We start from the raw sequence: 27,302 nt of genomic DNA, 5'->3' as shown, positions 1-27,302 counted from the left end.
TTAAATTCCCTAAAAGCACATTTTAGTCCCAATTCTTAAAGGGCATCCCCTTTCCCTTGAATTATCGTTCTCCCATGCACGAAATAATTTCATAGAAAAGTTTGGCGAATTCGATCGAAAATTCCATCAAAGGATTGTGCAGCTTTACGAAAGATTTTATTAAAAACATCAGTAGCATTTTATTTTTTTATACAACTTTTTCTGTTGAAAAATATCCTGCAGGAATTCCTCGACATAAATTTTTCAAATTTTTTCCCCTCAATTTTTCTTCTCTTTTCTGTAAAAAAAATGAAACAAAAAAACTTGGAAAATTTAAGCCGAAGAATTTCTATGAAGAATATCTCAATAGAATAATTCTATTGATTTTTTCTACAAAATTTTCTCCATTGAACATCTTAATTTTTTTTAAACGTACAAGTAAGCTGCGGAATTTTTCTATAAAATCGACAACAAACTAATAGAAATCATTTTTCTATGAAATTCTGATGTGCATGCCAGGGAATGGAGAAATGAACATTTTACAATGTCCAAATTCCGTGTAACTAATATGGCCCAATTTCTCATATTTCTAATTCAATTGATCATGAAAATTTGATATTCGGTTTTTCCTCATTCGTAGAATCCCCTTAAAGTAATAAATAACAATGATCAACTAATCTGGGGTCAACACAATCCCTTCTAAACACCCGTAATTACAATATACAATGAATTTGAAAACCTAAGGATAGTTGAGATTAGTTAATCGTCTCACAGCGATAGTCACTATTCAATTTATCAATTTATCTCTCTAAATTCACATTTAAGCACACACAACTCTCAATTCTCGCTCAAACAGATTAGATAATATTGCAATTGACATCCGTTTTATTTTATACAATTTATATTGATTCTCCATTCGACAGCATTTGGGCAGGAACACTTGCGGAAATTCCTACGCGATTTAAAATTATATTTCCAAGTACTTTATAATGGATGCATCGCTAGATCATGCATTAATGCAAAAAATTTAAAACACTCTCGTCTCATTGTCAAGGTATTTTTTTTTCTCTCTTTCAGTATCAGTTCGACTCATTGAAGATTAAATTAACAACGGATAATCGTCATTTTTTATTGCACTTTTAGCCAAGAACACGCGGGACGCTCGAAAAATTCTAGAATAGCGTAGGCACTTTTAGGAAATATTCATGGCTATTCCGATCAGTCGCAAGATCTCAAAGTCGTGAGAAAAGTTTATGAGGAAAAATGAGGAATATTGCATTCTGATTTATAAATCAGCAAAAGCAATTGGGAGAATTCTTCATTCCAAGTGTTATGCATAAATTAAGCCATTTCGATTGCAAAACTTTGTGACATCTCGTTGTCGTCTTCAGAGATTTAATTCCCTCCTTATCATTTCCACGGAGTACGGAATTGGGTTGACTCGTTTAACTCAGAAAGTATAATAATTCTCGCTCTGTTTCGCTTATGCGTGTAAAATTTTAATGGAGACTCCTATCTCTCATGATCTTGCGACACTTTTTCGCACAGCAAAGACACGAATTTTTTTTTAGCACAACAAAGATTATGATTCTTGTTATTCTCCCTCTACTCCCTCTCACACACTCACTCAAGATTTTTTTTTATTCACCTAGATTTAACTACACCAAAAAACAAGATGAGTTGCTTTATTTTTTTCGTTGAAACGGGAGAAGAGTCACTTCAACCTTTCGTTTGCTTTGTTTTGTGTTTGTTTTGTCACCTAGAATCTAACCAGTTACACCTATAGACGCATAGGTACAATATCTCTCGCTTCTCATGATAAAATATTTGACTCTGTCTAGGTATAACATTTTTCGTTTTATACTTTTTGTTGCATCCCTCGTATCTTCGCCAGCTTTTTCAATACCAACTGTTTAGGAAGTAGTTCTTGCACGACTGCCTTACAACTTTGTTTTTCTAATAAAATCTATCCGTTGGAGATAGGCCTCGAATAAAATGAAGAAAAAAAATCCATATGCTTCCGGAATTCGGAAGTCTACCCGGAAATAACAATTTTCTGCGACTCCCCTTGGCTTTCATCTTGGCACTGTTCAATTTTTACGTAGAAAAAAGTTTGATAGAAAAACTTGGCGAGATTTTCTCGGAGAAATTATATTGAATTTTTGTGACGATTCCGGGGAACTGAAGATAATGCAACTTTACGGTGTCATTTTTTGATTGAAGAAATTTAATGTATTTTGATTTTTCTGTTGAAATTTGTCGGTATTTTGTTTTATCAGTAACCCGGTTATGGAATCAACGTTACATGTGGCCGAAAACCCATGTGAACATATATATTTACTGTGATGAACAAAGTTAAATGGAAACTATGGGCTACATTCCTTTTCTGAAGTCAAAAATATCCACTCAACAATACTTGTAAGTTATTCAAAACAATACGGTTCCATAACTGGGCCTTGTTCCTCCAGGGTTCCATGATTGGTTCACTGACGGTATGTGTTTCTCATACTAAAATTAGAGTAGCAAAACCTGGCAAATTCATAAGTTACATAGAAAAATCAACATCTGTGCTACTGAATTCTTATAGAGTCATATGTCCGAAATTTCACCCTTTCATAAAGTTGTTGGAATCGAAATATATCGAGTTTGCCTGAGGAACTGACCCTCAATCCGAGAGGATCCCCACATTATTTTTTACTTTGAAAAAAAAACTTCATTTATTCTACCCAATTCGAGAAAATAATCTTTTTAAATAAGATTCAAGGAGAAAGCTGATGGACTCTATTCCGCTCTAATTCCGCAAAAAATCCAATAGAATATCTCAGAGCGCAAGTTTTCTCTATGAAATTTTTTCAAACGTCTTATCACGAAAAAACTCTTTAAAAGCCGAAAATAAACTACGAAAGTATCGTAATTTTGTACTTGAGTGGAATAAGGAGATAAGTGGAATTCCCTGGTCAATTCAAATAGAAACCCTCATTCTCAAAAAAGTCAATCTCCTCTCCTAACGGAGCCTCATCCCCCAAAATTCACCTCGAATAAGCAACTACGAGCAATGAAACAATGTCTCGTAATCGGCCAATCGGATAATCAGAATAGGCCAAGTTTGGTCCTCAGAAATTCCCTGATGGGCACATAGTACTGGCTCTTGAATGCAACCATTTCCGGTGTTTTACGTAAACTGTCAAATACACTCGACTCTGTCTCGAACACAAGTACAATAACGATAAACATCATGGTGACAGTAAGTACAAATGCTGACACGAACATACGTACAATACGTATACCCCTGAGTGTTTTAGCCCTACCAATCATCGTTCTACTGCCAACTGGTTGGAGACATAATTTCGTATTCTGTAGTTTCTGCATTTTGGGAACAGGTGTTACAGATCTGCTCTGTGACTTTCCAATACCATCGACAAGTTGGCTCTCGGAGGATGAATGATCGAACGAATCCCTGAAGAAATAATCATTCGTGTCTCCGTCACCGGGCTGTCCTCCCACTGCAACAGATTGCAAAAAAAAAGGGAACAAAAGACCAGAAATAAATACTTGAATGATGAGTAGTCACTCGCAACAAACATAAATACTCCTTCCACTTCACTTGTTATTCCAGCATATTGTGTTATGAAACATATTGTTTCACCGATCAATACAATATTTCGGATCAACGAATCGAGATTCGAGCCTCCACTCTCGGCTACACAATAGCCATTTTTTCACCGATACACTCATCAACAATTCTACCTTTTACCCGAGTGAACACAAAGGGGAGTGATGAATTAATTGAAAATTGTTCAGGAGTACTGGAACACTACGGGGGGAATGCAGTCATGCAAGCTCTTGTTAAACGATAATGAAGAGTAAATGATACCAGAAAAAGCGTTGAATGCAGTGGAAGCGAGGTGAGGAGTGGGATGTCTGAGCGCAAATGAATTCATAAGTAAGACGCTGGAAAATAGGGCAACCTACCTCGTAGTGATTAAGTTTTGTTCATTTTCTTCAAGCTGTGACTCTTACCTGTCGTATCGTGTCCATTTTTGTTGATGCTATCGTCAATTATCGTGGTGGTGGCTCCACGCACATTAGTTGATACAGCGGCAGCAGCGGCTGATGCCATTGCCAGTGCAAATGCCATTGGTCGAGTTAAGGATCTTCCTGATGCTGCATTTCCATTCGCAGTGGGCTTTACACTCAACTCTTGGCATTCATTTTTCATTGTCGCCGGAGTCTTGGACACCTCTGGTGCATCGCACACGTCCAATGAGCTTACCTGCACCTGCACAAGTCGTCCTGGGGACTTTGGTGTTGGCACAGTGCTTGCGCATTCAACTCTTGTGTCACTCGCTTGTCCGATTGTCGTTGTGTAGGTTTTTATTTCGGGTGTAGTGCTCACTGGCTTTATCACATTACTCGTGGGCTTCACTGGGGTTCTCGATGTCTTTATTATCAATGCCGTTGATCTCACAACTTTGGGACTCTTCTCCAGTGAATTAATCTTTTGCCGAATAACACTATCTATACTTTGGCCTATCAACTCGTCCGATCCAATGACTATTTTTTGACTGTACAGGGGCTGTGGGCGGCTGTACGTGCTCTTTGGAAATTTCACTTTTTTCATTTGATTTGAGGTGGTGGTGGTGTGGTGGGCACTCGCATGCGTTTTTTCATTTTCGTCTAATGCTAAAAGAAAGAAAAATCAAATAAAGGAAAAATTGAAAATAAAGGAAATTATAGGGGGTCTTGGACGAGGGGGGGAAAATAATATGTATAAGAAGCGAACAAGAAGCATAACAGCACGCAGTTGACATGAACAACATAACAATTGAATTGAGTGGTAGATCGGGTTTTGTTGCCCGGGATCGTGAAGTTTATGGCGCATTCCTTTAAGCTCTTTCTTATTTACATGGGACTCAGCTGTACTGCCATTGCTTCCGGCTTGAAATCAATAATCTTGTACATGTTCTTTTCATAATGAGACATGGGATGCAGTGAAAGTCGAAAGTTGGTTCGATCACGCCAGAAACTCGATAGCGAATTTTAATGCTTTATTTTTGGACAATGCGGTGGATTTCGAATTGGGCGGTTGTGGAGAAAAATGTATTGTCACACAGAGTGGAGACATGTGGAGGAGAGTATTGGAAATTGTCTACCGGATGTAGTGCGGGCGGGAAGCCATCACCCCCGGAAGTTGTTTATCCGATGCAGACTGAATGCAGTGAGACGTGGAGAGAGATACAGGATTTCTTGATGATATCGGGGGAATCCCCTCTTCGCGATTTTGTGGGAGGAGTATTTGGGGAATGATGAAGGCGGTTTTTGGAATTTTGGAACGAATTGTGGAGGCTTCCGACGGAAAGTGGTACTATCTGAATCTTTTCCTCACTATTTCTGGAGATTTAATCTCATCTTCGAGTTTATGAGCAGGTCTGTTGCTTTAGTGCAACTGGAGAAAAGGAAATCGCTTTTTTGTAGCGTTCAGAACCGGAAATTTCGGGGCTTTATATTGTTCCTTTCTTATCGATATTTACTCGCAGCCTTTGGAGACTGTAATGTAGGGTTGAACTTTTGATAAATATCTCTGCATTTTTTTGCTTCATTAAAATTGAGGTATTTTCTACGAATTTTTTGAAGATATCGGGGGAATCCCCTTCTCGCGATTTTACCGGCGTATTTGGGGAATGATGAAGGGAATTTTTGGAATTTTGGAACGAATTGTGGAGGCTTCCGACGGAAAGTGTTACTATCGGAATCGTTTCCTTGCTATTTCTCGAGAGTTAATCTTGTTTTCAAGTTTACGATAATGTCTGTTGCTTTAGTGCAACTGGAGAAAAGGAAGTTTTTTCTTTCATAGCGTTCAGAACCGGAAATTTTTCCGGGTGTTTCTATTGTTCCTTGTTTATCGATTTACTCGAAGCCTTTGGAGCCTAAACTTTTCATAAATATCTCGGAATTTGTTTTGCTTTCATTTCTCTCTGTGATGTTATCATTAAAATTAAGGTATTTTCTACAAATTTCTTGACGATCGGGGGAATTCTCTCCGTTATGTCAGGAATTTATGGAATGACGAAGGGAGAATTTGTTTTATTTAAAAGCAAATTGTGGAGGTTTCCGACGGAAAGTGGTGCTCACAGCATCGTTTACTCACTATTTCCGAAGATTTAGGATTCAGAACCGGAAGGTATTCCGGGTCTTTATATCGCTCCCCTTTCACCGGTATTTACCCTTCATCCTTCGCAGACAGAAGTAGTGAAGTGGCAAGACAGGATATGTCAACGCAATTTCGGGTCAAATTTTCAATAAATAACTGCATTTACTTGCTTTCATTTCACTCTATAAGAAAATCTCCACTAAATTTGTGGTATTTTCTAGATTCGAAGATGTTGATCATAAACCACCAAAACCCCTGACAATTCTCGTTATGAAACCGCTCTACATCCTATGCTCCCACTTCACCACCCAACAAACAATCACTAAATTACAAAATCCGTAAAAAGTAGAAAATTGTACATAACACATAATGAACGAGAAGGCACACGATTATAGTAAGAGTGCTCTCTATATACAACCAGTAACTAACGAAAGACAAGAGTAACGTCATAAAAATAACTAACCATTGTTCCTTTTGGCAAAAATTTCTTGGTCCTCGGATACAGTCTCGAGAAGTGGTAATGTATTGTCGGGACAGTAGGGTGAGCTCAGTGGTACCCCGGTACCAGGGCCCGTCGAGCCTGATTCAGACATACCAGCGCCGTCAAGGCCCGCACTATGACAGCTTCGGGGTAAGCTCGAATATCCTAGATAAATATTCCCTAATTAACAATTCATTCATGCAAACTAACACGTTTGTATCTAACAAACCAATTAATTGTAGTGAGTAACTCTAAATAATCTTGTGTTATAATTGTCTGAGGAGATCTATTATTTAATTTGGTAAAAAAGAGTAATTAATTTAACATGTGCAAGAGCCATTCTCCTTGACTAAGGAAACACTGAGTAGAAAAATTGTCAAGATTATGAGTGGGATGACAATGAAGCTGGGGGTATTCTCCTTTTACTCGCTATCTCTTATTGTTATTAGTCTTGTGGATAATGAGAGAAAATATTCACTTACGAATTTCAATGAGATCTTGGCTGGGTGTACTCGGTGTTGCCGGTACACTACTTGCTTTTCTCCTGAGTCCTGTTGTCTGACACCGTTGCACCGGTGTGTCTCCCTTGCCACGCAACGATGACGCCTCCGCAGAGCCCGCCGACGCTGCTGCAGCCGTTTCCTCGAGCACTTCACGCTCTGTTCTACCGGTGTATTTGAATTTTGTGCCCCATGAGAATATTGAACCTCCACTAACTACCGGAGCATCTGAGGCTCTCGGCAAACTGCGTCATAAAAATATCAACGTTGTGTCATAATGGTTTCTTTTTTTGCTCACTTTGTAGTCTTTTATTCGGGCGCATTGTGTGAGCTCAACTTTGAGTGGTAGAGTAATTAAATGTCATTTGAAAAGTCGGAACATTTTTATGCGGTTGTGAATTTATGGATTTTCATTGTTTTTTTTTCTTCCCAGTGGAGAGTTTAATTTGCTTTATCCTTTTGACAGCCGTTTTGAGACCAATAATATCTGATAATATTTCTTCTTTAATGATTTAGACTTGTCTTAGGGAGGTAAGACGGCTAAATCACCAATCGAACGATCCGTTTCGAAATTACGGCGATCTTTGCGTTAAATCGTGAAATTGATGGTTCGCGTTAAATCGCGATGTTAACATCTTTGTGTATAGTACAAAATGAGTTAAAAGTTTTTTTTTGTATTTGTCAAAATTTGAGTGTTAGAATGACTGAATGTAGTCTTAACATGTTCAGAAATGTAATTTTTAGTCATGGGTTTTCACAAATTTTTTTTCTCAGCGAGATTGTGATTTGCTCCATCCTTTCACACCCGTTGAAAGATGATTTTTAAATGTTCAATTTTTTTCAAAAGGCACTTTTTTAAGTATGACGCAAAAACAGTTATTCACCCCTCCGGATCACCAATATTATTTTATATTTCCTATCAATTGTGAATTTTTTCACTCTTATCTACGAATGGAAGCATTTGTATTCATCCAAAATTGACAATTATTAAATCTCCTTTAAAATCTGCGCGTACGAATCTATCGATTTTAGCAATTTGTTTTTTTAATGTAATGTAAATAATTTATCGAATAGATTTTGAGACATTCGGATATCGTTGACAATCGATTGTCCAACGATCGCTCGAGAAGAAAATTATTCACCTCCACTAACCACCGGAACTTCTGAAGTACTCAGTAAACAGCATCATAAAAACATCAACATTATCTCGTCACGTTCTTCACCTTGCACATCCATTTTACATTCTTCTATTCTCTTTTTATGCTGTCATTATTTTCACAATTTCAAGTTGATTCCCCCGCAACCCGTGCACCGGAAGCAGTTGCGCTTCACTCAATATTCAATTGATCTCCAACACAGGAAATCACTAAACTTTTTCAACTTCTCGTGAAAGTGGAATTTGCTCTATTAAGCGTCTTCTATCGACTTATTTTCAACTCAAATAGAAATTGGTAGAGGCACCCGGTACGGACAAACAAGCTTAAGGAGATAGCTAGCGGGAGTTTGAAGCGTGATCGTAGCACTTACGTGAAAAACAACATTTGCTCGATTGCACATCTCCATACATGGCGGCAGTTTGATCCAGTTGGGCACTTGAAGCCGACAGTGTGTTTTTTCTGCAAAACGGGAGGTCCTTTATTTCTACGTTTAAACTACAGCGCCTCGGGTAAATGGCGCGGATGAATATACTTTGAGAGTTGTTTTCTTATTTCAGTTGAGTATTAAATCAGTTTAAAACTTGAAGAATTCTCACTGAAGAAGAAAATACGGAATAAAGGAGAAAATTACAGAAAAGTTATTTTCAACTTCCTTCTCGCTGCACTTGACTTCACTCGTTATCAGTAATGTAATGTCTAGTCTCTAGCCGAAGTATAATGCGCACTTTTAAGATGACATGCACGAAAAGATTTCATAGAAAAACTCGGCGAATTCTATTCAAGAATTTCGCTACTTTGCAGCGTTTTTTTAAAGGAAATGTCCAATAGAAACTATTCTACAGGAGACATCACTAGTAATTGCATCATTCTGCACAACTTTTTCTATTGAGACACTTTCTGTAGGAATTCCTAAGAAAACGACATGAATTATCCAAGTTTATTCCGCTATATTTTTCTCCTCGTTTCATTAAAGAAGAATCAAACGAAAAAAAAACCAAAATTTGAGCCGGAGAATTCACTAGTGATTTAGCCCTTAGTTTTTTGAGAATATCTCCGAATCTAAGGGAGATAACGAAATTTTCATAATGACTTCATTTGTAGAGCGAATGCAGGGCTACAAGAAAGGTCTTAACAAAAATTTTGCTATCTCCCTCCGATTTCGAGATATTCATTGAAGTCTGGACACTAGCCAAAATCGACTTGAACCGTTTTACCGCTTCGCTACTGAGTTTCTGTAGAAAATGTCTCAATAGATTGAGTTGTCTAGATAAATCGAATGCCCTAAGTTTTTCTGTGAAGTTTTTTCGTACGTGGGAGAATAATGAAAACTACATCAACCCGCGGAAAGAAAATTTCAACACTAGCGGCGTAGGAATTCCTGGGAAATACATTTTCCCCGGATTTTCACATGGATTACGGTGCCCGTTAACTCGAAAAAGGTATCTCGATGTGCTCGGCGGAGCATCGAGGTGCCTCATACGAGAACCCGTCAATACACTGGCCTGGTACACACGTCTCTGTACTCACCTTCGTCCTCAAGTCCTGAGTGATATCCAGTCGGTGTGAGAGCAAGTGAAAAAAAGAAAGAAACATGCGACCGAGTAATAAGTGGATTATTCCGACACTGGTGGGGGTTCACGGGGGAGGGAAGGGGGTTCTGGTCTGTGTAATCGTATCAGCGACATTGGAAAAAAGATGGTGAAGATATTGCGCTTCGTTTATTTTTGCTCAATGTTTTCACCATTTTCTTTGTAGTCTCGTTCACGCGACCCTAATGTGATTTTCTCGTAATGAAAAGCCACAGACGAAAACCCCTTTTCGGATTAAAATCAAGGACGTGGGTTAATGCGTCAGCGAGATCCCTACCCTGACATTTTGTCCAGTCAGGTTCAAGGGCTTTTCGCTGTTGCCCATCGAGAAGGGAAAATACACTGAGAGAAAAATCTCAAGTTCGATTTACAATAAAAAAATAGTTGAGGCAGTTTTGGTGAACGATACATAACATTATAGTAACTTCACAAGCGTAATTTTTGCAAATAAAAATGCTGTTAAACTAACCAAAGTTCAAAAGTTACCACGACAAATCTATCGTGAGTAGAACTCAGGAGCGAAGCAGTAAACCGGGTTAAGTCGATTTTAACTGTTGGCCAGTTTTTGACGAATATCTCGGAATCTAAAAGAGATACAAAAATTTTTGTCATAACCTTTTTTGTAGAGCCAACTAAGGGTTACAAAAAAGGTCGTGAGCAAAATTTTGCTATTTCTCTTAGATTCCGAGATATTCATCAAAAAATGGCCAAAAGTAAAAATCGACTTAACCCGGTTTACCGCTTCGCTACTGAACTATAAAATAGTTGCAATGACTACATTCCATTGTAGTAATTACTTCTCCGGCCATAGTTACCGTAACCCATGAAAAATTGTTGAGGACTTTTTGACTATAATTCGATGGTGGTGGAATATAGTCAGAAGAATCATATTTTTCTCAGTGTACAAAGGGAAAATGCAAATTAAAATCTTACGTCACGCGATCGGGGGAGGGGTTGCGCAGGTTGTGATGTCACAGTATATTTTCGTCCATTTTTAATCGACGAAGTTGCAAATGGAGATTTTTTCTCGCACGCGGAGAGAAATGTTCAGTAAAAATTACGAAACTCGCAATTCACTCACCGATTACGAAATCGACGCAGAAAATTCAAGTAACGGTGTCGTAATTTTTCATAGGAGATTCAGATACAAATTGGGGAATGCTCCGCAAAAATTCCGTGACAGTTCCGTAAAGTTTCCTACAACCATATTTCGCTCCGGAATTACAGACACGATACGTAATTTTTCTTGAATATTTCTCTCCCCAAGATTCACAAAAGGGAATTTGGGACTACAATTTAATAAATTATGAAATGATTAAAGAGCATTGCATAAAGATTCTATTATTCTCTTAATCATTTGGCTTCTTTTCGTATTCTTAATCTTCAAATTCAATTTTATGAAAAAATTAAAAAATTCGCCATAACTCAAACGGAGAATATTGATTTTGATTTAAGGAACAATTATTCATTTCTAACGCGATGAGATTGAATGTTTCGGAGGTGACTATCACTGGTGGAAAATTGCCCATCATCCCCTTGTTTTATTCCTTTGGAATTGACAATATTTTAAACTCACCTCATGTATAGTTAAATGAACAATGAACATTTTCCCCTCGTAGTTGATTTTTTGAACTTCCGACCACCGAAAATGATTGGTTTTTCTTGAGCCCTGGAACGTCAGAATTCCATGATGATTTATTCCTAGGTAGAGTTGAGTTCCTTTGTGATCCTGGTCAGTGGATAAAATTACTTTGTTATCCGGTCTCAGATTTCAGAATGTTTCTCCCAGAGATGTTTACCGAGAGAAAACAGTTTTGATTTTCAGGAACGTGACACCGATTTCCGGAGACACGTCACTGATTTTTAGAAGTCATGTTGGTAATTATTGGTAATATTGGACACTGACGAAAAAAAACCTGATCATTACGGATTTCTATCTGAAATTTGATGATAAATTCCGAAAAATTAGAGATTAGTCCCTGAAAATTAGTGACATTTTCTTAAAAATTAGTGACGTTTTCACGAAAATTCGTGACGTTGTCCCTAGAAATTATTGATAATGTCACGAAAAATCGCGAATCCTTAACACTCTGTTGGTCGCGCTATGAGCGTCGCGCCGCACTTTTTCCAATTTTTTAAATTTTAAATTTTAAATTTTAAATTACACTGCAGTGAAGCCTCAGAAAATTTTGACAAAATTTGACATCTCATTTTGAAGTGTCTTGAAGCCCTATCAATGAAAATATCCGCCAAAAATACCATAAGTAGTTAGATTTTCAAATTGTTATTCCGAAACTCCGGGCCGTGTATCGTATATAAGGCGAATTTTCAGAAAAACACGGCAACTTTCAGCTTGAATATATAATTAAGGGTAACACTGAACATAAAAAATCTCTCTGGACTTCGTCAAGTTTACGATCTAGATCACTCTGGATTTTTTTTCAGATTTCAGCTAAGCGGTAAACCGGTTCAAGTCGATTTTGACTGTGGGCCATTTTTTGATGAATAATATCTCGGAATCTAAGACAGATACCAAAATTTTGCTCACTACCTTTTTTATAGCCCTCAGTTAGCTCTACAAAAAAGGTAATTACAATAATTCCTGTATCTCTTTTAGATTTCGAGATATTCGTCAAAAACTGGTCAATAGTCAAAATCGACGACCCAGTTTACCGCTTCGCTACTGAATCGGGGCTGGATCTTTGAAAATCAGTGACAAGTCCCCGAAAATCAAATCTTTCCTCTGTATTTTTACCTTGACAGGATGTGGATCGACCGCATACGTGTCAAGTTGAGCAGCGAGCCTGAGAAAATGTATCTCCGCCTGCTCCGCAGTGAAGGTTTTGAGCTGCGTCTGATGAAGCTCCATAGCTTTTTCCTCAATGCTCTCAGTCTGCTTCAACAATAGCTTGTGCTCTGACATGTAGTTACCAACATGAATTTCCGGATCGTATTCCCCCAGTTCGTCTAATTAACGTCAAAAGTTCCCCCAAATTGGATATCTCGGTTAGTGAAGGGCTTCCGTTTGAGTGAAATAAGGAGATAACGAGACGATATGATGGAGATTTAACGACAATCAGAAACCTCACCATGAAATTCATCTCTCCTTACTGTACTCAATTGTTTGGAACAATTACCCGACTAATGTCATTGCTTCGTAACTCACTGTGAAGTATGCAGGCTGCCAGCAGCGCTGCCTCACCAGGACTGCAGTACAATCTACCGTGCAGTAGATCTCTCTTCAACTGCTGATAAATCTGATATCTCGTGATCTCTTCCTTGAGCCTCAGGGGATCGGGCGGGTAGAATTTAACACGAAAACTGAACAGAATTGGCTCCATATCTGCAATGTAAGTAGCGTGCAGGATTATAATCAGCCAGCTCTGAATTTATCGTTTTGATAATGCTATTAATGCTGGCGAAAATGCCAAGAGGTGAAATGGATTTTCCCCTCGAAATTAAATGAATGAAAAAAATCAGACATCCTGAAGTTTTTATGAATTAAAAAAAGCGTGAAGCTCCAAGGAATGTAATGACGAAAAAGGGAATGAGTAATTTCGAGAGAATTTCCGCAAAAGAATTCCGGAATAGTGAACTTTGAGGAAGCGATGAAAAGAAATTTCAATAGATAAAAATTCACGAAGGAATAATTTTCCTCTGCAGACGCTTCCGACAGAATGGAACTATTTCAATGTTCAATATTTGCAGGCCGAGGGGTACTATTCAAATGAATCCCGTCTCATTGTGGAGCCCAAAAAATATCTTGAAAATGAAACAGAAAAAGTTATATTTCACTTCGACGGTCTCGAATTATTGAACATGGAAATAGTCCCTTCTGCTTCTGTGACCCTCCAGATAGTGGGGATGAAGGAATGAAGAATCATAAAAGAATTTCCACAGGAGAATAGTGAATATCGACAAAGTGAGAAAAGAAACAGAATCAATAGGGGTGATGTATGAAGAGGTGAACTTTCTCCTCCAATTGCTTTCGACGAAATAAAGCTATCTGATTCTTCAATTCCTACGGATCAAGCGATACAACTCCCACGAATTCCGCTTCATTGTGAGGCTCAAAAGATTATCTTGAAAATAGAGAGAAGTAATATTTTCCTCTCACGATAGCGAGTAATTGAAAAATGAAAATAGTCTTTTGCCTTGTGCTTTCACCTTTCTTCTCCTCTTGACATGATGGCACAATGATACCATTGAAATCGCCCGACGGCTGTATAATAAAGAAAAAGAGAACGCTTTTGATCTCACGAGAAATTGCGTAAGAAAGCTCCACACAATGCGAACATCGACGAAGTGATGAAACAAAAATTCAACGGATAAAAATCCATGAACTCGTGAACTTTCTCCTTCAATTACTTTCGACAAAATGGATCTGTTTAATTCTTCAATGCCTACGTACCAAAAGACACGAATCCAACGAATTCAGTTAATTTACAATAATAATTTATTTCCCTTAGTACATAAATTTCTTTTTCTGCACATAACGTTCACATATATCCATTTTGAGAAGGGTTAGAAATAATCACTGGTGAAAATGTCCTCAAGACAAAACAAAAGACCAATGAATTCAGTTTCATTTTGAAGCTCAAAAAATTATTGTGAAAATAGAAAAGAAGTTACACGTCACTTTGTCGATCTCACTGAATCGTAGAAGTCTTAATGCTGTAGTACATGAATGGATTCGAGTCTTTCACCTCCCAAATAATGAGAACAAGAATATGAAATCTCCGAAGAAATTCCGCGAAATAACTCCAGAAATACTGAACATCGACGAAGCGATGACAAAAAAATTCAATAGCTAAAAATCCACAAGGCATTTCCTCCTTTTCAATCGGCTGAACATTCTGCAATCTCCAACGACTTATTCAACTCCCTGGGACGCGACGTGAATGTCTCAAAACGATTTATCATACAGAAATGGGTAACGTCGTCCTCTCGAATTTCATGCCCAGGGTGAAGGGATTCGTGAGGGGAGCACGAGTGGGAGGCAAGTTAAATGGAGAGAGGGGTAGCTTCTGAAAGTTTGATATCGCATCGACCGTCGCCTGGCTCGTATCGCGCGATACCGTCCTCCATGGAAAAATATGTTCGAGGCGGGTTAAAAAGAAATATAATAGTCGTAGAGTGTGGGCGCCTTAGACCCTCCACTTTGTCTAACCCGCGCGGTTCACTTGCTCCGGTAATTATTGTCGCTTTTTTCCTCTCTCCATCTTACTCTGTTTCACCACCACCACCACCACCACCACCACCCCCCCTCCCCCTCCCCACAATCCATTTTACCATCGAGACCTTGTGACTACTGTTCCACTGTAAATTATTATAGGAGTGCATTGTCGTGCTTCAAATCAATAAGATGAGAGTGCTTGTTAAATGGGTGTATATACCTTTTACTTGCTTGATCGCTGTTTTAGCCAGGTCCAGCCAATGCTAAAAATAACACAGGTTTAATCAAATTTTTTAATTGGGAATTTTTTTTTTCACGAGTTAATTCAGTAAACGGAGGCAGCGTTGACTCAATTCAATCAACGAAACCTCGTTAAGGATATTCTGATGGAACAGCCCTTGGGATGAATTGAGTTTTTAAAAAATTGGATTTTTTTTAAACTCATTTCATCGAAATGGTAATGAAATGAGAGTGAAAAGTAGTGAAGAATGGATGGAAATGAAGGAAAATTCTACTGAATTAGGATGCATCCGGTTCATTTGAATTTAACAAAATTGGGACTCATCGATTTAATACATATTTGAGTTTCGGCGCACGACAAAACTAGTGAAAAATGACGAACCGAGTCATAAGTTTTCATTGACGTATGGACAGAAAATATCTCAACGGAGAAATTAATACCAATTGCATTTAAAGAGCCGGGAAAGTATTGAAAAAAGCTCTGTTGAGATAATTTTGAGTAATATTCAAATATGTCAAGCTTCGCCAATCAGTGTTGATTTAATTGATCGTTATCAGTTGTGGTAACAACAACTGATAACAACAACATTCAACTGACCTTAATTGATCGCAATTACGTAGAATTTAACTGGTGTTCCATTTGGAAAACTAGAAAAACAATAGAAGTCCTGGGACACTAATTTGATTACTAAATGTGTCAATTGTCAATAAAACGTTCCGTCCAAACATTCCGTCCAAATTCAATAAGCGAAGGACCCTTCATTTCCTAACTAATGACTAGGACCGGAAGTATAAAAGTTTTTCAATAAACTTTAATGCATTTTCTCGGGACCAATAATTCATGAAACTCTCCGCACTCGTAATTCATTCGTATGATAATATCCGTACTCAGAAAAATAATTTGAGAGAAATCATGCATTCAACACAACACAAACGTTAGTCCCCATGAATTTCCGGGGAAAATTCTAAATGAATTAATGTATTGCATTCTTATAAGTTATTGAGGTTTTCTACCCTCATATGTTGTTGATGACGGCAACAATAACTGTTTGAATCAACTAAGAAATTATTTATTAATTAATTGTTTAAATCAAATGAGAAATGATTTCTCGAAATTTCCATTTTTTTAGAATTGAATATCGCAGAAACTATCTACAGTCGTAAGAAAAAACTGTTTTCTAGGGATATACCTTAATGATTTCATGAGATGATGAATCACAGAACGTTCTGTCCATAAACATTTTTCATCTCAGATTCGATTCGATCCCAGTACAGTTGAGTTAACTCATACTACTATTTTCGCACGACGAATGCATTTGCTTAAAAAATTTCCCGGAAACTTGATACGTTGAATTTTCATCAATTATCAATTGTGTTCCAATCGAGCGGACTTAATTAATTAATCGCCCGGAACAATTACGTAGAATTTAACATTTGTTGAATAAAAAATTAGATTCTATATAAAATCATTTCATCTCGTTCATTGAATAAATGGATGAAAGGGTTGACTAAATGCAATAAGCGAAATCGAGTTAATTCCTGGGACTAAAAATAAAAAAGTGCTTCAATCAATTTCGGGGCGTTTTCCTCGGACCAATAATTGATTAAACTTCCTGCACTCACGGCACACAATATGGTAATATTTATACCGGAGAAAATGATTTGATAGAAATCGATGGACCCTTCATTTCCAATTCATCCCAATGCTACTGAGTCTATTCTGAGCAGCAGTATTGTTACTATTACTCGGTTCGTCTTGAATCAATGTTATTCTCATTCACCCCACTCAGCTCAAATGAATTCCCTCCCGTTGCTCGGGTAAAACTTTTCCACTCACTCTTTGCCTGCACTGGTCCACGTAACGAAGCCCAAAGTAATCCGTCTCGATGATGTTGAGTTGTTTGCACACATACTCGAGTATGTACCTTCCTTTGTGCTGGGGCTGGAAAAAATAAAAATAAAATGAAAAGAAAAAAAGGAGTACGTGGGAAATGAAATTAAGAGGCGTAAAATTGCAAGCTTCAGGTGCGGAGGGAGATGCAGAAAATAAGGGTAAGTAGGTTAACACGCCTGAAAAACAGCAAAAAAGTGAAGAAAATATTCTAGATAAATCATTGTGGATTCAGAATCAACTTTCCTTTCAAAATGGGGTGTTTTAAAGATTTGATTATTTGCAGGTTTTGGATTTTTCAAACATTTTGCAACTGATTTTTATTTTTCCAACATTTTTATTTCAAATTTAGATGAATACTAGAAATTATTTTTTATTTCATGACGTTTATTTAGAAAAAAATTTTATATCAATCTCCATTTGTAGTTAAAATATCACAAATCATTGATTTTCTCATGTGAAGATGAGTTGAATCCGGTTTTTCAACATTTTTTCTTTCAAAAACAAGAACTGTTATTCCGAATTTAATTCAGCAAATCCTTTGTCTCTTTTAAGGACCTTTAAAATCGATACGATTCAAATGCATTTCAAATGCAAAAAAATCGATTGTATTCAACTCTGCTTTTGCTCCTAGAAAAAAGAATGAGAAATCAAGAGAGAATTTCCGCAAGAGCACTCCAGAAATAGTAAACTTCAGCGAGGTAACAAAATAGTATATATTACGATACAATTGAAAAAAAAGTATTTGATGAGTGTGAGCCTGTAATGATACTCGTCCGAAAGACATTTTCACTCACACACTACATTTTTCAGATGTATCGTACGACATTCAGTGATACTGGTGAAAAGGGGTGCCTTTTTTCACTTGTATCATAACAAAACTTTAATAAATAAAAACCCACGAAGGAATGAATTTCCTTCCCCAACCGCTGCCGACAAAAAAGCCACTTCAAATGCGAGTAAGTAGATTAACACGCCTGGAAAACATGGAAAATCTAAAAATTACATTCCAGACGAATTATTGTGAATAAAAACGAGTCTCTATAATCCCAAGGACGCGGAAGCACACACATTGCGGAGGAAATTAAATGATCCCGGGTCACAGCGTGACCGTGTACTCCGCCTTTTCATCTTTAATCACTCTAATCACTCCAGGAAAACACTCGCTTATTCAACATGAAAAAAGTGTCATTAAAAGAAGCGAAACGGCTTGAAAAAAAGGAAACGATGAAAAATAAACCCCGAGGCGTGTTTGTAACTCTTCAACATTCATAAATTTTCCTTTTTTCGTATCAGAGCCTGTCTCTCTTTCAATACGTGACTGCACGCCACTTCCGTCTGCCGATAAAAATGCAGACGAGTGTGAAAAAGAGTGAACAAAAATGTAGAAAATAAAGTGACGGGTTTTTGTTTCGATTGAGTCTCTCCTGCATCATCAATAAATACCTCGCTACATAGTTGTCCACAATGTTGATAGCAACAAGAAGGGGAAGGGGAGCCTTACGATTGTGTATTTACGAGCTTTTTTTAATGGGCGATCGACGCACGCACGTTAATAAACGAACAGGGAGGCCAAGGAGACCTAGAGTCTGACACAATTGGACGAAAAGGGATGGCTCACTGTCGTGACTCCAAAAGGGTATATTCTCCGTTGTCATCCATATGCATGTCCACTGGTACATGCATATGTATTTATACCACACGGCCATAGACCTTGATTCTATTCCTTCTCTGGGAATTCTCCATTTATGTATAATGTGTGGATTCCCATTTTTCCTACCCCCCTGTCCCACTCCATTCGGACATTTCCTACTCCCTGACCTTTTCCGGGAGCGCTGGGGGAGTATTCCACGTGAATGGAGATTTTTGAAAAGTTTCCCTTGTTCCTGACAAATTTATTCGAAAAGTTTTCGTCATGAGGTGGGTTAATCAGCCTGTGGAATAGGGGAAGTTAATTTGTCACCACGAAATGGGTATTTTATTGCTGAGACACTTTCGTCAAATGGTTGTGGGTAAGGATATCCGAGTGCTCTGGGTATTTTTTAGGGTGAAGTCCTTTTCAACGTTTGGGATTAAATGTCGCGGCTGTATTTAAGCCGGAGTTAACTCTGGATACTAGAATATTTTGCATTACATGATTTCATTATTTAAACTTTGGAATCTACATGCATTAAAAAAAGGAAGTTGAAGGGACTTTTGAGGAAAATTAATTAAACTAAACTAAATTAATTGATTTAATTTAATTTTTTCATTTTTTATTGATCACACGAAATTAGTCCACGTTCTAAATTTGACTATACGGAGAGAACTTAAGAGAAATTTTAGTGCTATGAAGTAAAATTTCTGCGAATTTTTGTAAACAATGCGAGAAATGAGATTTTTTTCCCGGTCCCTTTCCCCATACTGACACTAGAATTCTTCTAAAGAATTTCTGTGCGTGTAGAAATTTATTTGACCCGCGAACCTGAGATTTCTCAAGTTTGAAATAACACCCATTATTTATTTATAAGCAGGAAGCGTTTGATGAGAAGTGATTCCCCGCAAAATGTAATATGAATGACGCTGATTACCCACGACTTTCCTCAAGTTACTCTCCCGCAGTTTAATTTGATGATTGGAAATCTGCAGATCGATAGTGCAGTCCGGACAAAGTTGTAAGAGGTACTGGGATATCCCCAACAGTTCCTGCAATAATTGGTTTTAATTGAGCTATATTCGAGCCAATTGCAGTATACTTGGGCTCAATTAATTCGTTGGGACATTTCCTTTGAATGTCTGAACAATTCCCTTAAACGAATACGCTAATGGAAATTGGATGTCATCCAGTATTTATTGTATGCTCTTCTTTTCGATGCCGCATGATCTAAATCCCACACTGAGAAAAGAATCAACGGAAAATGACGAGGAAACTGCAAAGAAAAATTACCAAACTGTGGAGAGTAATAATTCGCTGAATGCACGATCAAATTTATCTCTTTCTTGTATTTTTTCATAAATAGTTCACAAGTTTTACTGTTCATTTCTGCGAAATTGCTTATAAAAGGAAACTTATCCTTAATTTGCCTCGTGTTTTCCCCTTGATTCAAACTAAAAATTTCTGAAATGGGTTTTACCCTCCGATTACCTGGATTGTTTGGTAATTTTTGAAATCATTGGAAAAAATATTAACAAAAAATTACCAGGAAGAGGCAGTTGCTGAAAGTGGGATGACATTTGTACGTCTTTTGAGTACTTTTTCACCAAATCGCATTACGAAAAGAAAAATTTTCCCTGTTGCCTCACATTTTTTCCGTTAACTCATTCTGGTGCCAAGCTTGTCCCCAATTTTCGCCACTCTGTAGTGGTGTGCGTGCTCCACCACGCATTCTTAGTGGCGCACTAACACACTGGGGAGTCCCCCACTCTCTTCTCACCGATACGTTTGGTGATCTTGGCACCGGAATAGGATAATTAAAAATAAAAATTCTTGAAATTGGAAGTAATGAAAAATTGGCACCATTTCTACAAGTCTTTATTATTATCCCCATGTGGAAGTACTACGCTAAAAATAAAACTACAATAACTTCCTTCGTGTTGGGAAGTTGAAAAAAGGAGAGGGAAAAATGAGTAATGAACCTCCTTTCGTACACTGTTAGAAATTTTTTGCAATTTCATGGAAGATATAGTAAATCTCGTGAGAGTGACATTGAATCGGATTTAGGGAAAAAATGGTTATGAAATTTCAAGTTTTAACCCCTCACGTACGGGGTCGATGCTATGCATGGAAATTTCACAATTTGATTGAATTTTCAGTGGAACGTGAATATTCACAAACAAAATGACATGAATTTTCACTTTTTCCCTAAATTTTTTTGATATTTCTGCATTTTCACAGGATAATTGAACTGAAAAATCAAGTATTTTATTGATTTCCAGATCATTTCAACAGAAAATCAACGGAATATCTGGTTTTTCAATGACAAGATGTTCTGAAATTTCAGTGGAACTTGAACACGACAAATTTTCGAAATTTGGCGAAAATGCAGACGAAAATATTCAACAGTGTAACTCAATAAAGAATACTCCAATGTCCAAAATAATTCCAATTGGATGAAAACTGTGACCCAAATAAATATTCACGGACAGAATTTCAGGATCTCGTATTTTCCATGTGAGTTGTGTTACATTCCACCAAACTGGATCCTCGTGAAATGAAATTTGTTGTTAATCGTAGTAAAAAACCCACCACAGCATGTGTCCCTCTTCGATATCGCTAATGCCTTGCAATTAGTAACTCAAAAAATGAGAACGCAATTAATCCAGCGCTCAATCACCATATAGTACCAATTTTAATCAACTTCGAATCTCTCGAGCCGTCCAGATCCCCACGTGTAACAATGTGAGTGTCGCTGACGGACAGGTGAATCCCATTAGTGATCCACAGCTCTGGGTATTATTATATGCACGCACATCCCCCATTAAGTATTCACAAACTAGATATTTCGTACGGGTAGAGTTACTTTGTGACAATATTGTCACTAGCATGAAATAACTCCTCAATTATTCGGAGACGATATTCCTGTGGACTGGTAGATCCCCTTGGAACTTGATTAGAGGGAATTACTCGTAAATTGTTTATTCATGTTGAAATTTCAAGAGAATTGAGGACCTTCGAGTTGACCGAATGCGCAAGTTTCGACACATAAGAAACTGTAGGGAAAAATCAATCCCTGTTTAGCGTATTTCACCCCTTTTAGAGAGTATAAACTCTTTTCGGCGTGGGGGATAACTAGCCTCATTTTGGGGGTTATTTACACGAATAGAGAATATATCGTCAATAGATAAGCGTAAAATAGCTTCTTGTAGGGGTTCACACACACTACAAAAATGCTAAATTATCCTCAGTCATATTATTTTATATTCTGAATGAAAAAGACCGAAATATCTTTCAGAAAAGGTAAAATAAAATGTAGTGAACAGGGCTTGATGTGTCCTTATACTGTTTTCTGTGAATGATACACACATGGAAAAATTGAATAGAAAACGTAGGGCATGTACTAGAAAATTCTATTGGCTGTTTTGGATTAAGTATAAATGTAAAACTGTAAGGCCCGGTTGCCCCAAGCCCTGCTATCCAGATAAACCCCAGGGTAAAATGGGTACGAAGGAAATTAAGTATTCTATGCTATTTTTTTTGTTTTCTACTACTGTTCGATGTATTTTGTTAATATTTATTGAAGATGAGCCAGTTTAACTGTACGTGTTGTTATGTGCACGCACATTCGCCATTACTTATTTACAAAACGGATATTTTGTAGGGGTAGCGTTACTCGGTGGTTATATTCGAAGATATTTCTGTGGGCTGTTAGATCCTCCGGGACCTTTATTAGAGGAAATTATTCGTAGAATTGTTTATTCGTGTCGAAATTATATTTCCATTTGAATTTCGCGATATTAAATGATATCGCCACTACAAAATCTACTGAAATTCCCTGTGAAGTGCTGTTTGTTAAGCTCTTCAGAAATCTTATTCGGAATTTCAAGCAAAATTTTCCATCGGCGCAGAACGGGATTACAACTTGTTTTGCATTCGCCATGCGTATCGTAATGCTTCTTTTTAGACAGCTGTAATACATGACGCAACACTCGAAACGCGAAGAACGCTCCTCTTGAAGCTCTATAAAAATAATACGCGAACCTGACGGGGTGTCACGTTACACTTTGATCCTTCTTGGTTCACTTCAAAGCGAGTAATCTTCACGTGGCCGTTTCCGGGGGTTACCTGGGTCACTGGGTTCATGCCCATACATATTAAAATCCCTCTAATCCAATGCGGAAATTCGACAAGACACCGCCAAAGCACTTGGCCCGATAATTTATGGATCTGGGGGGATTAAAATAGAATTTCAGTTCAATTGAGAATCTTATCGAATGCTGGATTTCAGTGATTGAGCGTCTTCGATGGCTTCAGAACAAGCAATACATTCATATTACGAAGATTGCATCAGACAGGGCAAGAGGTAGAACGATAGTCAATGGAAAATTAGCGGATGAAGTGGAAAAACTTCGACTTCGAAAATAAATTCCAAATAGATCATCTTTAATCGCCAATGAATCGGATTTGAGGTCGGCACGAATTTGAGAAATCAACGCATAATCAGAATCGTTTTAATTATATTTTCCAGAAATTTTTTTTCGCGTGAATATTCCCTTGTTATTAATAAATAATGAAAACTGTTTAAACTTTCGAAGAAATTTTTTTTAGATAATATAGATTTATCGTGGAATTTCGAATATAGATGAATCTGTCGTGATTCCGAAAAAAAGTTGTTTAGCGTGGAAAATTTACTGTTTATGAATTTATCATGAAAAATGGTTATAATCTACAAAAATTACAATTTTTCAATCATTTTAGTAATCTTCTCCAAAACGTAAACTTTTCTAATTTTGATTCCAGATTTTTTAAATGTTTATTAAACTTGACCCTAACACCCTGAATTTTGCAAAGACATATTTTTCTTCAAAATATTCCCTTTTTTATAAATAAATGATGTAAGTTGCTGGAATTTTTGGAGACCTCATCTTTTTCTCATGAAATTGACTTTGAGAAAATTTTTAAGGAAAAATAGAACTGACATTTACAGTTCTCTTTGTTTCCACGAAATTCCGAATTTTCAATTACGAAATTCCTTGAAATTTCAGTGGTAATTAAAATCGACAAAAATTTCCGAAAAGTGTACCGGAAATTTCAGACAAAAATTTTCAACAGTGTAGAAATGGGCTCTTCGGGCCCATTTTTCCTCAGTTGAGCAAGGTCTACAAACATACGGAAGGGGCCAATCAGTGGTTTTAGAGTGGACCTCTCGTCGACGTTAACGCGATTGTGATCGAGTGCAGCAATTCTGGCACAGTGGAAAACCCATTGAAATAAAACGACTGCGAGTAGCGTCGAGTGGAGGAGCCTTGAGGGATGAAAAAGCTAGGAAATGCACAGAGTGTGAGAGGCAGTAGAAAGATGTCAGAGAGTGTGTGAGGGGCGGCGGGGGGCCGGAGGGCGGGGGGAGGGGGTGAAAGTTTCATCCCCTTTGGGATGAGATGGCAGGGTGGCTCGAGAATTGTGCCAAAAATAAAAGCCTTGTCCCACATTCCCAGGAGCGGCCACTGACGAAAGTGTGGATAGGGGGCGAGAGTTGAAGGGAAAAAAAATATAAAATAACAAGATCCACTGGGCCATTCTGCCGATACAATACATTCGGCTGCTCTTTTGCNGGGGCGGGGGGGGGCGGGGGGGGGGGGGGAGGGGGTGAAAGTTTCATCCCCTTTGGGATGAGATGGCAGGGTGGCTCGAGAATTGTGCCAAAAATAAAAGCCTTGTCCCACATTCCCAGGAGCGGCCACTGACGAAAGTGTGGATAGGGGGCGAGAGTTGAAGGGAAAAAAAATATAAAATAACAAGATCCACTGGGCCATTCTGCCGATACAATACATTCGGCTGCTCTTTTGCCCTTTGTATTTGTTTCTCCTCTCACCCTTCCTCCGATCGATTCTCCCAGATTTACCGATAGGAGATGCGGGCGATTGTCTCCAGTAATGAGCTAAAATTGTCACTCGCATTGAATGAGACAGTGAAAAGACTGAGGGAAAAATAAAACACTGAGTTGAAGGGAACAAGTTGTAATATTGACATGAAATGCTTCCGACGAAAGGCAAACAAATCTCTGACAATTGCAAAGTCGCGATAAACGCTGGAAAAAGTTTCAGCATTTCATGTGCTTCCGTATTTTACCCCGCACTCCTCTCATCCAGATATGGGTAATGCATGGCCTGTCAAGTGCAGAGAAACGGCCGATCCTACCCAACGTGCATCAAATATGATCGGAGATGCATGAAGAATGGAGGGAATTTATCGGTGAATTTTATGGCAGGCACATTCGCCCGGCGCAAACAGTTGAAATAAATGGTATTAAAAAAGTGTTACGATGCAAAACACGGAACATTGGCACGTTGTTGGAGTGTCTGTCCAGCAGGGCTTTTTCTACTTCCCCCGGAATTCCGTCACTCTCGTTATCGCGATCTTTAAAAGCCCCCGGAGCGGTGCCCAGAAATTATCCATCGACTGTCAGTGGCGAAAAATAATGCATGAGTGTTATTAATGAAAATGTTTTTACCTGAAAGTCACAGTGGATAATTTCGGCGTCGTCGAGTAATCGAATAGTGGCGCGATGCACCACAGTAACGTCGTTTTTACTGCCAAACTTCAACATTTCTGCCCTCAAATCGTCACCCGAATTATCCCCCCGGCCCTCATCCCTCACTCCCCCACAGCACCACACACTTGATCACAAGAGTATAAACAACAAAACGCAATCGGCTTGAAATCAGTTGGCGAATTCAAAAATAAGTGGAAATTATGGAAATTGAGTGATATTTCAAGTCTAGTGTTATGCTGGGGAATGGTGTACGGGGGGGAGGAAGTTACCGCCTGTCAGAGCCGTTGGTTTGACAACGAGGACACGCGACCGGGCCACTGTGTTACTCTCCAAAGCCCAGGGTATCGACTATCGACGTGACTACGGATCGCTCGTACGAATAAACCCGACGATGCATAGTCCGAGGAAAACACTAAACCAATTCTCTTCCACTCCGGTGTATTTTCGAATGAAATTTCGTCATTGCTGGGGTATCATTGAATTTTATTTTTTATTGTTCATGTGGATCTAGTGGCACTGAAAGTACTTCCCTCGTGAAACATCACCGGGACTCATTATATATGTTTTTTTTTTCGACCCGGAGAGACCACTGTCTGCCTCATTTACCGATCCAGCTCACTCTCACGTACCCCCGTGTGTTGGAAGAGCCACTCACGATTTACTCCGTTTTGCGCCGCTGCTGCGCCGTACTTTCTCAGGCGCCGTCTCCGAGTACTTTGTCCACCAATCCACGTACATGCTCGGCTATGTACATGTGCACGAGGTGGTTTGTTAGTTCCTGGTACTCCCGTGGCGCTACTTTCTTTGTTGAGGCATTAAAAATTACGAGATTATGATTTTTATTGGGGGAATTCGAAGCTCTTTTTGAATTCGTCTTCGGGGATGTCGGGATGGTTTCGCGCTTCGGAGAGAAGTCCGGGGGAAATTGAAGGGCGCATCTCTTTTTTGGTTGAACGCTCCCGAGGGCAATTGCAGTTTTTTCAATTTTATGACGGGTTCCTTGGAGTGGGGTCTAGGAAGGCCGTGCAGTTGACGCCTTTTTTAGATCTTTCTTTGCTCGGGTATTTTTTAGTCAGGCAATACGGGCCTTCAGTATTTTTATGATGAATTGTCCGGAATTATTCGGAATTTAAGTGGCATGCATGGGATTCGTATGGGTAAATTCTTATTCGTAGTACAAATTCCGAGGAAGTTTGGTTTTTTATGACGAGCGGACGTAAATATTCTAATTGAAGCCTAGATTTACGTCTTTATTATTGACGTTGGATAGAGTATTGAATTGGTTTTTGAATAGATTGAGAATTCAGACTAGTCGCCTGGTGTTCCGTAATTATTTATCGATATTTTTAATTTTTGTATGAAAAATAATATAGAAATTTGATTGAATATTTAACAAATTAGTTGAGTTGTCGATAACAATGTATATATGGATTTCATATTAATCGCTGATGAGAATTTCAATTTTTGTTTCCCTAGAAATTTTAAGAGTGAGTTTCCACCAGGGTGTTTCAACATCAGCAATTCCTGTAATAAAACAGAACTAATAATTTACAATTCACATATTTATCGACAAATTCAAGCGCAGAGGTAGGGAAAAGTGGGAGGAAATGGACACTTCAGACATTTTTTTAAATATTTATAACTCAGGAATACATTGATCAATTGAGATGTCTGGACTCATTAGAAAAGAGAAAGAAGTGTACAACAATTGAATAAGGTTTTATCATTAAACAAATTCGAAAGTGTCCACTTTGTCCCTTTGACCACTAGTAATTTTATACCTGTTCAATTGAACGATTACTTGATTCTCATCGCAAGTACTCTTTATTGGTTTGTACTACTTCGTTGCAAGCACACTATCGGCCAGTTGCTTTAGGACTTTCAAGTAAACGAAATTTTAATGTTTAAAAATGAGTAGTCCTTTTGGATTTTCTATTTTTAGTTCCATG

At 38.1% G+C, this 27,302-nt stretch overlaps 1 protein-coding gene and 1 long non-coding RNA gene across 3 annotated transcripts; one reads left to right on the top strand and one right to left on the bottom strand.

Annotated features, from left to right (window-relative positions):
• Positions 1-417: 417 nt before the first annotated feature.
• Positions 418-25,431, bottom strand: LOC107036821 (protein 4.1). The gene is made up of 11 exons (XM_015255022.2): positions 25,312-25,431; positions 17,111-17,215; positions 15,254-15,296; positions 13,024-13,200; positions 12,613-12,824; positions 11,434-11,586; positions 8,639-8,727; positions 7,094-7,356; positions 6,594-6,776; positions 4,000-4,662; positions 418-3,482 (listed from the first exon to the last, which is right to left on the bottom strand). Exons 1-11 carry the CDS (start codon positions 25,405-25,407, stop codon positions 3,070-3,072), a joined length of 2,397 nt encoding a protein of 798 aa, XP_015110508.1. The 5' UTR covers positions 25,408-25,431; the 3' UTR covers positions 418-3,069.
• On the top strand, positions 17,123-18,529 carry LOC107036830. Of its 2 annotated transcripts, XR_001460796.1 has the most exons (4): positions 17,123-17,325; positions 17,720-17,865; positions 17,978-18,123; positions 18,219-18,529. It is a non-coding gene; the product is annotated as an uncharacterized LOC107036830 (long non-coding RNA). The 2 variants fall into 2 exon arrangements; XR_001460795.1 differs by having other exon boundaries at positions 17,978-18,529.
• Positions 25,432-27,302: the final 1,871 nt, after the last annotated feature.

This window comes from Diachasma alloeum, unplaced genomic scaffold, assembly GCF_001412515.2.
Source record: "Diachasma alloeum isolate Michigan unplaced genomic scaffold, Dall2.0 Dall_scaffold_00176, whole genome shotgun sequence".
NCBI classification, from domain to species: Eukaryota; Metazoa; Arthropoda; class Insecta; order Hymenoptera; family Braconidae; genus Diachasma; species Diachasma alloeum.
Note: the sequence above shows the minus strand (reverse complement) of the source record. Positions and strands in the feature narration are given on the sequence as shown.